Below are 15,910 nucleotides of genomic sequence, written 5' to 3'. Positions count from 1 at the left end.
AGCATTTTGTGCCAATGACAGAGGCCACTCATGTTTAAAAAAAGAAAAAGAACAGACATATATGACTTTGCGACCATACTTTGGTATTTCGTGGCCAGAAATGTTGCCTTTGTATACACACTTTGATTCCATATGAAATCAATTCAATGTAAATTACTAATAGTTTTTATTTTATAACAGCACAGGCTTTTAACATTTCAGACAATACAATTATACATATATGTAGCAAATTTCCGCATACAAACAGCAACAAAACAAAGAAAAAAGAAACACAGTAAAGACATTCAAGCATTGAATAAACTACGTCTCTTAATCAGTGAAAGAAGTTTTCGGCTTTCTTAGACTTCACTACATTAACGTGCAATACAATTCTCGGACATTTGAGTAAGCAAATCGAGCGCACCTTTTGTAGAAACGGAGCACGACATCGCGTATTGCAGCGAAGGTGCGCTCCATTTTCTACACAACCGTCCAGGAATTTACGCAGGTTATACATAATTTGCAGATACGAGCGTGTATTTGGTATGCACGTTGTAGTGGGGGGTTGGGGGGGCGTGAAATGGTAGCCACAAAAATAGATTGGCATGCACAACCCATTTACACAGTATTCTACTTGGGAGTGAACGTTTTTGAGGGTCGGGACTTTTTTTTTTTTACCTGTACGTATTACTACGTCACCAGTGGAGGTGTGTTCGACTTCGAGTACGTGTGTGAGTCAAGGCATGGCTCAGGAATTCAGCCTCAAGAATCCTGCTCGACCCGATCGGCGATCGGACTCTATATATTCAGTCAGCAACCCGCAAAAAACTCGACTTGACTTTGGAGAACTTTCAAAAGAAGAAACACCTTATCGACAGTTATTTTCTTATTCTTGTTCTTGTTTTGTGCTTGCTTGTTGGGATATTGGCAGCATGTCTTTTGCCAGCATCCTACCGGACGACTCTGCGTTTGATGCTTTCAAGGATCAGTGTTTGTCCACTTCGGGGAATTGGCACAACAAGTACGACAAACACGGGATGCAAGTGTGGATGGAAATTCCCACGGACAAGGGGAACAGCTCCGGGTCGAAAGTGCACAAGATCAAGGTAATGAATAAATAAATAAATAAATAACACAAGTGCCTTTAAAAAGAATTCCCAGCGCTTTCAGTAGGCCTACCACCATTATGGCCATCATGAAAATGTAGTATATTAGGCCCTGTAGTAGTGTTAATCAAAACAAGCAGTGAAAGAGTACTATATCAAATATTATTGTAAGCCATTATAACACTGCGCTTAAATATAGTGTACAGTAGGTATTTTACCCAAATGTAAAAACAAACCAAGAAACTGTAAAAGATTATATGCAAATATATTGTACTTAAATGTTAAATATAACTGAACTGTGCTTAACAAATGTACTACAGCGGATTTTAAAAATGATTAAACCATTGTAACATTTTGCACAGTTTGAGCATTTCATTCAGTGATTCTTTAATGTATGACTACTAGAGGGAGCCTGCGTACCACATTTGAACAGAGACTGCATTAAAATGTGGTTATTCATTTCAGTGGATGAATGGATGATCCGAGAAAAAAAAAAAAAGAACTTTGACATTATAAATATTAATTTAAAGTGGTCAGCCCAACCCGAATGCATTTTTTTTTAAAGATTATGTTCTATGCAAGCCCACTAGTTGAAACAAGGCATTCTGATAAATATTGTTTGTGGAATATGAGTTAAGCAACAAAATCCACCCGTTTTTAGCCATCTCTGGGGGCGGCCATTTTGTCACTTCTGTCAACTGAAAATGACATCACAACTGCTCAGGGCTCAGGTAACGACCAATCACGGCTGACCTGTTTTCTGAGGCTGAGTTGTGATTAAATCATATTCCACAAACGCAATATTAATCAGAATGCCATGTTTCAACTATTGGCCCTGCTGGGAACCATAATAAAATGATTTTTTTTTCACTACATAATGCTACAGTGGCTTAAACTGTATTTTAACTCTGTATATTTATTTATTAAGTACAACTCAGTGACATTTAACTTTTAAATTAAATAGTTAAATATATTTGCATTAGTTGTCTTTTCAAACATTTTTTTTTGGTACGGATGTTTTTTGTTTTTTTTTTATTTGGGGGGGGCGGTGTAATTTTCCTATATTTAAGCACAGTATCGATGTTCAAACTTTGGGTCCTGGCGCAGTGGTTTGTAATATTATTAAATATACCTTTTAGGAGTACAACACCTAACAATTTTTTAGAATGTTGTAGATTCGCTTATGAATTAAATTTCATACATGGTAGAACTCCCCATCATTACAAACCCATGCTAATGGTACCCTGACCTCCTTGATGGAGCAAATGACAATTGACGGTTGAATATTTAACCTTGACGTTATTTTTGGGGGACAAAAGAGTTTTCTCCGATGACACTACTGTATTAGAAAACAAATCCTTACATATCATTTGAGCAAGGCAGAGCTGTTGAGAAAACAAGGGAAAAGGGCTAGAAGGATGATTTTCGCCGTAGTAGTTTGAATGTGTCAGGTGTCAGTTGAGCAAAGATGTTACATGAAGTCAGTTGCTTCCAAGGGAGAAGGAATGCCAGTTGTAATTTACGTAATATTTAAATGTAGAATGTCACCGTGTGTGTGTGTCATTGTTATAATATCTTTGGAATTTTTAAATATAGATTGTTTATATTTCGTTTCAAGGTTTGTTTCTAAATTCAGTTACTTTTAATTAGTTTTGAGAACAAGTTTGTTGCTTTATATTCTTTTTAATATTAGTGAGAGTTTTTTTTAATATACAGAGTATTTGTCACGTGCAAGATTAAAAAAAAAAAAAAAAAAAAGGTCACTAAGTAATGTGTAATCAAGTAAAGTAAACTACAATTCTTAAACAACTGTTTGACCTTCCTTCTTATGTACGGATGTGCAGTAATACCTAAACGAATACATTTAAAATGTATATTAATTGACAAAGACAAAAATAAAGGACATTTTCGCTATAGTTATATTGTAGCAGTTTTATTACTTTCAGTTGGTTTTAATTTTTAAAAGCATTTTGTTTTAATTTGATTTCGTTAACAAATGTATTTTTTCAATTTTAGTTTTATCGTTCGCTTTTGTTAACTATAGTAACCTTGGTGTGTGTGTGTGTTCCAGTGTAAACTCACAACCAAAGAAGTCTCTGCAGCGACCATGTACGATGTCATCCAAGACAGCAAGTACCGGAAGACGTGGGACTCCAACATGCAGGAAAGCTTTGACATTGCCCGCATCTCCGACTGCGCTGACGTCGGCTACTACTCATGTGAGCGGGCCTCTCTTTCCTGGACTGGTCACCAGTCAAACGCAGTGCACGTATAGACAGACAACCTTCCCTCCCATCCATCCGTCCGTCCGTCCAACCATTTTCGATAGCCTATAGCTTGTACTTACTATTGTAGTGGGTGGTGGAGCTTATCCTAGCTGATATCAAGTAAGAGGCGGGATACACCCTGATTTGGTCGCCAGACAATCGCACGTCACATCACACACATACTGTTCAGACCAGGGGTGTTCAAAGGACAGCTCAGGGGCCATATGCGGCCTCTAATCCATTTTAAGTGTCCCGCAGCATATGCTAATGATGACATTTACGGCCTAGTTTAAAAAAAAAAAAAAGGTGGAGGTGGGCAGAGTGAGAAGGGAGGGTGTCAAAAAATAAGTGCCACTATTAATAACGAATTGCTTTATATACTGGAGAGCTTTTCTAGATATACAAAGAAACTATTTACATCTACATTAAAATTACATGAAACAATTTCTCTTCAAAACACTGCGGGGAATAAAGATAATTCAATTTCAGAAACAAAAATAGTTTCTTCCATCTTCCACTTTGTGCTCGGTGACAAGGTGCGACTTACAAAGATATCACATTAATTATGCTCAAAAATAGTCATCTAACTACAGTTTGATTATTTTTTGGTTCTGAATGTTGAGCAGGAATTTGTCAGCTATTCAGTGCAGCGGTGGATCTAGTGTAGTGAAATACAGGGCCGTTGGCCACCCCAAAATCTTGACATATCCGAACCTTTAAACAGTATTACACTTGCTTGCTTGATTGATTTTAGAGTGTTTCATAAATTAAAGTCGAAGAATTTTAAAGTGATCTTTGCAGCCTTATATATATTTTTTACATGCAGCCCTCAAACAAAAAAGTATGGACACCCTTGGTTTAGACAAACAACAACCATCCAGTTTTTTTCTATAGTCTTTGTCCTGACTAGAGTAGTGTGTGAGTGGAACTTTTGCAACTACTTTGGGTGAGTGGGGTAGATTTTGGATTGATCGTAAACCAATCACAGAGCCTTTTCTTCATATTTACGTGGTGAATCCTGACGCCTTGTAAGGAAGTCCCTGATCATTTCAAGTCATGAGATTCATGTTGACACTTTCCGGTCTAGTGTTTGTTGTCACAACAAGGCCCACTTCGAGAAAGGCAAACTGAGGGGTAACCCATAAAGACGCTCTATGTCTCGTTTGTCCCGTGCAGGGTATTGCCCAAAGCCGATTAAGAACCGGGATGTGGTGACCCTGCGCTCGTGGCGAGTGACGGACGACGAGTACCTCATCATGAACTTCTCAGTCAAACATCCGGTACGTGTTCACCAAAAATTGATTTGGGAATGTGGCGCAAAACTGAATTTGTTTCAGGAGTTCCATTCAAAAAGGAAAACACATTACACACAGAGTGATATATATTTCATTCCGTTCATAGTTTTGGAACAATTCATTAAATTGTGCTTAAATTATGATTCAACGAAAAATTATTGTACTCATAGTTAAATTTAAAATGTATATAAAGTAAATAAAAACAATTCTTGAACAATAAAGCCATATATATTACTAAAAGGTTAAATACAACTAAACTGTCATTAAGACATTGATTTTTTTTTTTTCCCCACAATACTACATTTTAAGAATTACCGAGTTAACAGCAAACAAAAGTTAAATAATTAATGAATAAGAAATTAAGTGGTTTTCAAAATTGAAATTGGGTAGGAATTTGGCTTCTGCCTTGTCTAATGTTCACTGGGAGGTCATTCCAAAGTTTGGGTCCCGCGATTTGAAAAAAAAAAAAGCCCTCTGAGCTTCCGCTTGGACTTTTGTAGCAGCTGAGCTCTTGAAGAGCATTTCGAGATTTGAAAACGAATAACTGAATCTTAATCTCTTGAATATATCAGAATAGGAGTCACATGCTCCCTCTTACGTGTTCCAGTTGAGAGGCAAGCAGTAACATTTTGAACCCACTGGACATGTTTGAGGGGGCACTGGCTGACTCCAAATTACACTGGATTCTTGTAATTCAGCCGGGATATTCGACGCTCTACTAATTTACTGCGATGCCTCCGATGAAGACTTCTCATTTCAATTGTGACACATTGTCCACTCCATTCAATTCCAGAAATACCCTCCTCGCAGTGACATAGTGCGAGCAGTTTCCATCCTCACCGGCTATTACATCAAGCCCACAGGGCCAAACAGCTGCATTTTCATTTATCTCTCACAAGCCGACCCCAAAGGTAAGACAGACTTCCAACACAAATCATTCAACTTCAATCATTCAAACTTTTTTGTGTTTGTTTCATTAAAGCGAAGTCAACCCAAACATATTTTTTTAAGAGTATGTTCTATGCAGACCCACTACAACACAGCATTCTGATTAATATTATATTTGCGGAATATGAGTTTAGCAACAAAATCCACTCGTTTTTAGCCATCTCTGTGGCGGCCATTTTGTCACTTCTGTCGACTGAAAATGTCGTTATCTTAGCCCTGAGGTTCTTTGATGTCGTTTTCAGTCGACAGAAGTGACAAAATGGCCTCCCCCTCAGATGGCCAAAAACGAGTGGATTAACTCTTATTCCACAAACGCAATATTGATCAGAATTTTGCAAACAAAAAAAAGTTTGTGTACACTGAGGCAGGTCAAATTTGCCCCGTGTCATCTACTTTGAAGGGTCATAGGGAAATCCCGAACAAATGAAAAAGCAAAACAGCAAAAGAATGACTGTTATTTTTTGAATGCATTACAAAATGAACAGTATGTAAAGGTCAAGTTGAATATTTTGTACTATTTTCCTCCCAGGTTCTCTTCCCAAGTGGTTAGTAAACAAAGCTTCTCAAGTCCTGGCGCCACGGGTAAGTCGTGACACAAGCTGGGCTACATCAGGGCTGTCCAAAGATTTTTCCACCAAGGTCCACATAAAATGGCGGCTTCTCGGTTTATGACCGTCCTGACAAATCACATTTCCAGGCTACCAATAGCGCGCAATGAACAAGTTTGCAAGCAGATAAATACAGTACAGGGTGTTGCAAAAAAAAATAACCAGATATCTGAGTAACGATATGTCCTAGGGCAGGCAAACCAAATTATATAAGCTTTGTGTTGGAAAAAAAAAAGTGGATTTGTTCATGAAATCTTTCCTTTGTGGTTCCCCATAGCGTAACAACACTGCCATTCATCCATCCACCCAAATGCTAATTATTAGCCCGCGTGCCTATGGTGTTTCCCAATTTATGTTAGCATAAAGCTAGCGGAGGCTATGTAGTTGTTTTAAGTTAACATTAAACATAGTTAGTTTTTACACATCCTGTTCAATTAAAACTCAAGATTATTTAAGCAGCAATTGGCTGTGTCATTACACTAGAAAATGATGTCAACTTTGTTGGAACATTTTTATATTAAATGGACTACGTCTCAGCTTTGTTCGCAAACCATTGAACTTTTCTTTTCCTCAATTTGGCCTTCTTTATACGCTCTGTATAAGATTGTGATGTAATCAAACTGGGCCACGGATTTTGGACACCCCTGACCTAAATGAAACTGATCATTACTTATGTGTGTGAATGATTCCGATGGCCTACGAGTGTGGTTTCATTTGGGGTTTTTTTACGCAAAAATAGTGTTGAGGTGTGTGTGTGTGTGTGTAAAAAAAAACAAAAGAAAAAAAACAGAAAGGTTTTGTGTGTCTCAAAGGACAATGGTAACCATAGGAACTGGTTTGAAGGGCCCGTTCTGCTGAAATTGCTGACAAAAGAGCTGTTGACGTCTCAGCCGGCACAACTCGTTCGCCCAGTTTCATACATGCACGCCACACTCTCAAACTGTTCGCATGGTGGTGAACACACACGCACGCGTGTATGTACACGTGTGTGCGTATGTTTGTCAGTTCATGTGTGTGCGTGTGTGTGTGTGTACGTCTTTGTGCATGTGTCAAAAGTGTGCGCGTGTGTGTGCTCATACGCGTGTCGATGTGCGTGTGCGCCTCTGAGAAGTACATAGTTACCAAGTTAAAGTGATTTGTCGCCACTGAGACATGAAAGGCTTTCTAGGGCGTGCCTCGGGGAACGTTGACAGCAAATTAGATGACGACGATGAGGAAGTAACTCTGAATTTTCATATTCTTGTGTGAGAACAGACACAATCTTCCAAGAGGGGACAAAGTAGGTCACAAACGGACAGTCGAGCGTTTACTTTCTCAAGAGTCCTGTAATTAGAAGTAATTACCCTCCTGTTATGTTGTGGGCCAAATTGACTAATGTGAATAATGGAAATGGGAATAAAATGGTGGGGTGAATATTTTTAAAAATGTAAAGAAATTAAAAAGTAGGATGGCCTTTTCGGGGGGGGGGGTTATATCATTACTGTATTTTTGCATTTACATGATATATTGAATCTACTAACCAGGCACTGACACAAAGGCCTAAAATTGGGCCTGAAATTCTCACTTTCTTTTTTAAATTGTTAAACACATAGCAGGTCTTATTGACCCATGGAACTGCATGATACAGGGCAAATACAATTTTAAAGATACTCAAAATACAAATTGATAAAACATTATTTAATAAAGTTTGATGGTAAAACAATATATTTTACATATTGCATTTACATTTTTTAACCTCATCTCCAAATGCACATTTGTCAGTTTTAAGAACAAAACAATTTCCTACCCCTGCCATGGACAACAGACAAAAACCTTATTTCATAATTTCACTTTCCTACTGTTTGATCAAAGCTGCATCTATCCATAACAAAGTAAACTGTTGCCAAAAGGAGATGAATATAATCACGCAGTCATAGAAGAGTGTCAGATGCTTATATTCCTATCTGCTGCAATTATGAGGTTGCCACGGCGATGCTGCTTTAATTTACACCAAGTACTGACAGGGATTGTGCTCAGAAACACTTTTCAGACTTAATCACTTAACCATTGAGACTACAGAAAAAAAATGAATGACCCCTTCCCTCACACTGGAAACACTTTTAAACTTATTAAAAAACACTTTTTAAAGCCTGTATTTGCACCTGTTTTTACACTATTGCTTTCAGGAGACTATCATATAGCATCATTTAGAGTTATTTGTCACTCCCAGTTGAAGAATTAACAAAATGTTCAACCTACCAAACCATCATCAAACATTCCTCAAGTCCATTAGCTTCATGCTAACATATAATGCGAAACACCATAAACAGGCTAGCGGAAATTAGTAGTGATGTTATGTTAATAAAACACAAACAATATACACGCAGAGTATCGAACAGTTTAAGATGGAACTCTGCTCTGCGTCTTCTTCTTGCTCTTGATATTGCTGCATCTCTTCTAATAGAGCTCAGTACCGCCCGACATGTTGTGGCACAGCATGGTACTACACCGAAGGCACAACAACGTTAAATTCGGACTTGTATTGTTAAAAAAATAATTACAAAAGATTGCTTGAAAATCAGTGACATTACGGTGTATACGTCTATATGTATTTACATACATGTTACTTCAATGATAGTACCTTTTTGTGAGTAGTGTTTGTCTTAAAATGAATAATCATTGTCCCACCACATCCAGGTGCTGAAGGGCGTGCACGATGCAGCTAGGCACTACCCCATTTGGAAGGACCAGAACGATCCGGATAATAAGCCGTGGCTGTACCCCGGTCAATGCACGCTACCCAAGATGAACCCGGCCGAGCTGGTCATGCAGCGGGGCGACTCGCTGGAGAATGTGGACGAAAGTGCCATGCTGGATGAAAGTTTACAGACGTCCATGCGCTGACCCTTCACTAAATGACGTGTTTACATATTTTGAAATCACCTCAGGATGTGCTCTAATAAGCGCAACGGTTTTTTAAAAAAATATTTTTTTTTATCCTGTAGCACACCTGTTGGCCGTTGCTGATGGATGACATTTTTTTACAGCAGTTTTTTCAATCAGGTCTTTTCATAAAGTTTATTGTTTGAAGAAAATACAAATTTTTTAAAGGTTTTTACTTCTGATGGCACACTTCCTTTTTTTACATGCAATACTGGGAGATTGTTATTGAGAAATTGTAAATATTTTTTTGTACCGCATTATTTTAATATCTGCTCACCTGATTGAGATAAATGTCTTTCATAGCTGTTGTATTTATTTTATGTTTATGCTTGAAGAAAAGAAATGAAGCCTGATGACAGACAGATTTTTCTGATGTTCAACTGATGTCTACTTGTGTTTTTTTTGGGGGGGAGGGGGAAATACACCTAGAAAACAATAAATAAACTTGGGTGTAAATCAAGATTAAGTTTTGTGGTCATTTGTCTTTTCCATACAAATATTGATTCATTCTTATGACTTTATTAGTTAGCATAACAGTGTTCAAAACTCCTTTGGAGCCTTTATTCGATACCCTACTAGTGCGCTGAATTGTCTGTGTACTAGTATGCGCCATCCTCAGTTGTAAGACAATTCTGCCCACTTGTAGAACAAATAGCTAGCAGCATGCTAACAACTAGTGCACAGTTTTGCCTCAGTAGTAACATAGTTGTTCTACTGTGGCCTTGTCAATCCATTACTGTACAGACTTTTACAGTAGTGTGTGGGGGGGGGGAGAAAAATCACAACCAAGACATCATTTTACTAGTGCACATTTAATTTTGCTGCCTGTCGCTGCAATACATAGATGAACAGATTGATTGTTTGTAGTCATTAAGTAATGATTGTGAGCTCATGGCCCATCGGCAGCCGATTACTATTCCAACATCCTTAATCGAGCACTACTATTGGCTACTCTTGAACCCAAAACTTTTTCTTTTTTTTAAAAGAACTAGAACATGGCAAAATCATGACATGTGGGCTGGGGGGCATGAAAGAAATGGTGGTACAGCAACAAAACTGAAACTGAAAAATATCCAGTGGCATATCAATCAAATCTAACATGACAATTCATAAATATTTATAATCATGTAGTAAGGCTGTCATCTATTTACAATACGTAAAAACTGCATGTAGAAGAGCAACGTGCTTGACATAATGGATTAGTTGACTTTCACAGAAAGCTCCTGCTGTCTTATTTTTAATATATATTTTGTGTGTGGTAACCTTGATATTTACATTTCACACACACACACAAATGCACTTCTACATAGATATTTCTGCATATATGAGCTAGTCTAAAACTGCAAACTTCTTTGACTTTAAAGCATTGTTAAAATGACCCTCTTTGACGTCATACGTTGGTGTGAGTACAGATATGCAAATGAGCTACATTAACTGCTCCAGTGAAACTGAGTCAGTGTGAGCAAGACTATGTGTCACAAAAAGTAGTGTGTGTGTGTTGGGGGGGGGGTTGAGGGTGTGAGCGTGTGTTTAAGGGTGGGAGGAGGAGGGTTGTCAATGACGTCACAGTGACATCTCCAGTCTATCTTATTTGTCTCTCTGATACCACCTAGTGGACGGTCCTCTCTTTCTGCCTCTGGTAGTCTGAAAGGATTAGAACAGAACTTTGTCATTAATTTAGAACACTGACAATTAATTGTATCTAGGTTTGGCAATCAACTGAATAGTCATTATAATGTACACTATATGACAAAGAACCGGGACATATAGGTCAGGCTCAACGGTTATCATAATGGCAAAAAAAAAGAGCGGAAATTTAAATGCTCAAGTGCAAGCTCAATTTAACAATCAAGTATAATATTTAGTAACATCATCAGTATCCACAATGACTATTTTAGTGTTTTGTGTAAACTCCGATTAATCCAAAAGGGTAGTAGTACCTTAAAATTGGAGATTAGTAATTTGCCTTAAGAGTGAGGCATGTCAGACAACTTACTGTACGGAAAGAAGCGGACCCTCATCAGGATTTCTCGTGCAGTCTTTAGAATATCCACAGCCTGATGACGCGCGCGTGACACACACGTGTACACACACACATGCACGGCATTAGGCTAAGTTAAGATTTCTTCAAAATGCACAGTGATGAGCTCAATACCACTGTTTTACTTTAAAATCTTACATCCTCGTCCTTGTAGCCTCTGTAAATATGATATATATCTGGCTCTGGCTAAATGGGTCTCATGGCTCAAAAATTAAAACTGATACATTCATATATTCTAATTGTACACTTAATTTCCTTTAAAATGATATATAATACATGGAAGTACCTCAAAAATGTATTAACAGTACTCAGTCATATATTCTTTATCCTCAGCGAAGAACAACTGCTATTACTGCTGAGGAGTGACATCTCCAGCGTATGTCTATACTTTACTGCCCCCCGGTGGCCAAGACCAGAATGAGCAGCACAAAGTATATTTTTTCCATGTTTGAATGAAATTAATGTCGAAAGGGTGGGGACACTTTTCATCGTATGCAAAGATTTTAAAAAAATAATAATAATAAAAAAATAAAAAGATTTTTTCAGCAGTTCCACTTATTTGTTCCACCAAGCAAAAAACGCCAACTTACTCTGGAATGTTCTATATCTTGGAAGTCCACTTCGTTGACGGAAAGAACTTGGTCTCCTTCCTGTAGTCCTGCTCGGTGGGCGTCAGAGTCCGGAACCACCTGACACACAAAGGAAGAAAAGCATTTGTCAATAAATTCATGTTATTTAGTTGAGTTTCTGGACCAGCATTTTTTTTTTTTTGCAGCTTCCATAGTTCAAAGTTAGACTCCATACAGCAACCTGAAAGTATCAGATATTGTATACAAGATGCAATTGTGTTCAAAATTTAAGGGACAAAAGTTACATTTGTGTAAAATAACACTTTCAGTGACAGTTTTGTGATTACATATTAATTCCAAAGATGTTTTTTGAATTAATCTAATGATGTCAAATGGTTGAATATTTAAAATGCTCCATTAAAATGTACCAAGGAATTTGTTTGAAATGACATTTTACATTACATTGTTCCCTTGCAGTTTGCTACTTGCAAATTCACTGATTCGTACATTTTTTTAATTAATGATCCTCCATCAAAGGGAGAAAAACGTATGTGCACTTTCTGAAATCTCCACAAGATGTTGCCAAAACCCAGCCTAACAGAAAAGTAGTTTTACTTACCGCTTTCTGTATATGCCCACTTTGCTTGAATTTTTACAAATCAAATAATCTTTGACCCATTTATTTTTAAGAGTAATGTTGTAGGATGGCTTTGAAATGATATAAAAGTGTTTTGTGACCACAGTTGGTGTTAGCTAGTGTTTGCTGTATCTGCCGCAAAAAATATACCGATCATACTATACCTTTTTGGAGGGGAACACTTGAAAAGCCTGTGTTTGGTTTTAAGAGAAATAAAGCATAATTAACGCAAAAAATAAGACTTGTTTTGAATGATTACAATGTCATTTGCTTTCTCCTTTTATTGAAGGTTGAAAAAATATGAATCTCAAAATTTGAAATGGGATTTTTGTAAAAACTCAAGAGTTTCTAGCCATGTCGCCTATCATTGCGCAACAGTGAAACACACACACCTGCGCACACGCCCACACACGCACGCTCACATGCTGAGGGACGCCCACCTTGGATATGAAGATTCCCAGCTGTGAGGCCTTGCCGCCGCGGATGTTAAAGCCCAGTTGTGCTCCCGGAGGTTTCTTCAAGACCACGGTGCGAGGGAGGAACTGGGTCAGCTCATTGTTGTAGTCGGGGTGGCGGATCCGCTGAAACAACACAAAATTAAATACGTTAAATACGATGCAAAATGGACTTTGAATGCATTAACTCAGGGGTCATGTTTAACTGCAATTGTTGGATTACTCTATATCATTTCATATTATATTATACAGGGTTCCATCCTGACCATGTGCCATAACGTGCATGTATTGTGTAAATTCAACTGACTCACATTCTTTTACAGGGAACATACTTTCAGAGTTCCAATACGAATGACTACTAACAAGTTAAAGCATTCATTTATTAAAACTAGAGCCACATTTTTTAAAGTGTTACTGCAAAGGGCCAAATTATACATATGGGCGCAAATGAACTTTTTTTTTAGGTTTTTTTTTTTTGTGGGATTGCCATTACATTCAACAAAAACTGTTAAAACGTCCTGTGTTGAACTTCATATTTTTGTAATGCTCTGATTTTTTTCCCTCCCATTTTGAAAGTGAACTTGGTAGGCAACACTGACAAACGTTTTTTCCCTCAATCTCATTTGCGTCAAAGTTCATACATGAGATGCACGTACCTGGTACCTCGCTTGCCGAATGTAATCTGTTGAATCACCGTGTTTGGACAAGCCCCTTTATCATACGCGCAACAGCGTGGCCATATTTGGAAGTGCTGACGTAGCAGCCGAGGAAGTAAAAAAGGAGGTTTTTCCCACTGATTTAGAAAATATATTTTTTATTGTTACAAAAAAAGCCCAGTTTTTGCTCAATTGTAAAAGGAAACAGGATGCATCTTTCAGTGTTAAAACAGTCAATGAACTTTATTTATCAAGGATTCCTCCACTGTCCTCATGCCGCCAAACTAGCAGTAAATGACTTGCCAGGCCCTCTCCTATTAAAAACGCTTTCTGAGATCACGACGGCACCACCGACAAGTAGAATGTTTCCATCCGAGGGGATTTGCCATCATGGAAGACGTCCGAGTACGCGCAGCGTCGCCTAGCACGCTCCATGCTGTGGCGCCGCCCCTCGCCACATACACATGAATGGCGTTGACAACGGCGCGCTGCAAGTTCAGAGCGAAAAGGGCTTTAAGAGCCGCATGAAACCGGGCGAACGCTGCAACTGAAGTTAAAATACGTTGCTGGCGCAGACATCAATTGTGCTGTGTTGAGCAATAGCAATCGCTTTGGCTGGAGGCGGGCACAAAATGAGCTGGTGACGGCCGCCTCGCAATTTTGAACACAGGAAAAACCCTGTTATATTATGTTATAACATAGTCATAGACATGCCCCCACTACAGTGGCATGCAAAAGTATGGGCACCCAAGGTCAACATTTTTATGAATGTGAATAATTAAGTAATGGAAGATGAAATTATTCCCACAAGTCATGAAGTTACAGATGACACAGTCCCATTATATCTGAAATGAAATTGTATCTTTTTTTTTAATCATTTACATTTTCTCAAAGCAAAATAAATTCTTGCTTTAGGGGAATTCCACCCCCACCTTTCTTCCTGACACAAGGAAGTTGCTTAATTATTCATTTGAACAGGGGTGCCAAAAGTTTTGTATGCCAGTATGCCACTGTATATTGCGTTTTCTTTGAGGTAATTGTGTTTTAAGGGTTGTTATAGCATACTTTTTGCAATGCCCTCGCATGTAGGAGAGACACAGTGGCTGATGCCTCTTCCGTTATTTATTAAATGAAACGTTCAAGAGCAATAAAATGCATGTAAAAACTTCACAGCTGAAGAGTTTGTTTCAGCCAGTGTGCATTGGCACGGCAGTCGCACTTGTGCCAATGTGCAGAAACAATTTGGGACAAGAAAACCTGCATTCAGTATTGACTATTTCAAAGTCTTGCAAGTGGAACGTACAAACACAGTAACTTACCTCTTGAGGGGGAATCCATGCTGGTGGGTTCTCATAAGAGGGAAGGAAGACCACCGGGAGCTGGTAGTCATCATAGGGAATCTTCTGATCCATTGTTGCTGCACACACATAAACAAACACAGTACATTAATGCACGCACGCACACGCCCAAAGTTCAAAACGCACAATGGATTAGCATTTCAAAGTTAGGGTTAAGGTTTTAAACTAGGGTTTGTACTCAAGGCCAGTGATTGGGTTTAAAGCGTGTTGAACTTCCCTCCTCCATTCCTCCTTTCTTCCTTGCATGTTTCCTTCCTTCCTACCTTTCATACATCCTCATTAGGTTCCTTTCTCCCAAGCTCACTCAATCCTATTCGTACATCCTCGTTTCCTTCCCTGCTTTTTGTCCAGCATATTTTTCCTTCCCTCCATCAGTGTTTGTTTCATGCCTTCATTCCATAACAACAGTTTCTTCCCTACCTCATCCCCATTCCTCACATGCTTACTCCTTTCCAAAATCATTTCCCCTGTCCCTTTTTTCACTTTTCCATTCTTAATGAGGTTATTTGAAAAAAGGTGTTGGTCCCATCCTTTATGGAAACAAGTGCAGGCGATCGAAATATACCAAACGACGTTTACATCACATTGTCAGCTACGTTAGATGACAGGTTAACTCGAAACGGAGAATTTCATAGTTTTGTAGTTTGGGTGCAACACCAACGAAACAAAACAGAAGCCTTGTGGTTTCAATTGTAAACAAAACGACCGCTCGCGCTACAGTTAGCTTAGCAGCTAGCCGCAGCTGGAAAGCAAGCGACAAACAGACGCGCTTTGTCGAATTTAACATACATAAATTCACTAGGATAAATCCTCGGAGGGTATACAAGTGGTCCCAGTGCATATGTTTTAATCGTTTAAGACGAATAAAAGTTGTAAAAATTCACATTCGATCTCACCCAATGGCTCTGCCGCTGAGCGACTGGCACCGCTTCTTCCTTATACGTTACAATCGGTCATCACGCGCAGTATCGCCCCCTGTCGATTGGAGATACATTTGACGTTTGTGAACTTCAGCCACTGGCATCAGATCTCGGCTCAAATGATGACGTACTGACGCCGACGCGCCCTC

The 15,910-nt window shown here is 38.6% G+C and overlaps 2 protein-coding genes across 4 annotated transcripts; one reads left to right on the top strand and one right to left on the bottom strand.

Annotated features, from left to right (window-relative positions):
- Positions 1 to 677: 677 nt before the first annotated feature.
- stard14 (START domain containing 14) lies at positions 678 to 9,587 on the top strand. The gene is made up of 6 exons (XM_086024095.1): positions 678 to 1,085; positions 3,157 to 3,304; positions 4,529 to 4,632; positions 5,441 to 5,558; positions 6,125 to 6,177; positions 8,880 to 9,587. The coding sequence occupies exons 1-6, from the start codon at positions 723 to 725 to the stop codon at positions 9,084 to 9,086; spliced, it is 993 nt and encodes a 330-aa protein (XP_085880221.1). The 5' UTR covers positions 678 to 722; the 3' UTR covers positions 9,087 to 9,587.
- A 331-nt stretch (positions 9,588 to 9,918) lies between these two features.
- On the bottom strand, positions 9,919 to 15,901 carry pdzd11 (PDZ domain containing 11). 3 transcript variants are annotated; one of them, XM_086024097.1, is made up of 6 exons: positions 15,738 to 15,901; positions 14,803 to 14,900; positions 12,813 to 12,953; positions 11,757 to 11,855; positions 11,122 to 11,182; positions 9,919 to 10,769 (listed from the first exon to the last, which is right to left on the bottom strand). In XM_086024097.1, the coding sequence occupies exons 2-6, from the start codon at positions 14,893 to 14,895 to the stop codon at positions 10,735 to 10,737; spliced, it is 429 nt and encodes a 142-aa protein (XP_085880223.1). In that variant the 5' UTR covers positions 14,896 to 14,900; positions 15,738 to 15,901; the 3' UTR covers positions 9,919 to 10,734. The 3 variants fall into 3 exon arrangements, with proteins under 3 accessions (XP_085880223.1, XP_085880224.1, XP_085880222.1); XM_086024098.1 differs by having other exon boundaries at positions 15,726 to 15,775; XM_086024096.1 differs by lacking the exon at positions 15,738 to 15,901 and adding an exon at positions 15,631 to 15,731.
- Between the last annotated feature and the right edge of the window lie 9 nt (positions 15,902 to 15,910).

This window comes from Filicampus tigris, chromosome 2 (assembly GCF_054856515.1).
Source record: "Filicampus tigris isolate MCC_2025a chromosome 2, RoL_Ftig_1.0, whole genome shotgun sequence".
NCBI classification, from domain to species: Eukaryota; Metazoa; Chordata; class Actinopteri; order Syngnathiformes; family Syngnathidae; genus Filicampus; species Filicampus tigris.
Note: the sequence above shows the minus strand (reverse complement) of the source record. Positions and strands in the feature narration are given on the sequence as shown.

Coding starts and splice junctions, on each gene's coding strand:
- stard14 (XM_086024095.1), top strand. CDS start 723: ATGGCTCAGGAATTCAGCCTCAAGAATCCTGCTCGACCCGATCGGCGA. Junction 3,305..4,528: donor TGACGTCGGCTACTACTCAT/GTGAGCGGGCCT, acceptor TGTCCCGTGCAG/GGTATTGCCCAAAGCCGATT. Junction 4,633..5,440: donor ACTTCTCAGTCAAACATCCG/GTACGTGTTCAC, acceptor ATTCAATTCCAG/AAATACCCTCCTCGCAGTGA.
- pdzd11 (XM_086024096.1), bottom strand. CDS start 15,682: ATGCACTGGGACCACTTGTATACCCTCCGAGGATTTATCCTAGTGAAT. Junction 11,856..12,812: donor TGGGAATCTTCATATCCAAG/GTGGGCGTCCCT, acceptor TTTGTGTGTCAG/GTGGTTCCGGACTCTGACGC. Junction 10,770..11,121: donor GGTCCGCTTCTTTCCGTACA/GTAAGTTGTCTG, acceptor TAATCCTTTCAG/ACTACCAGAGGCAGAAAGAG.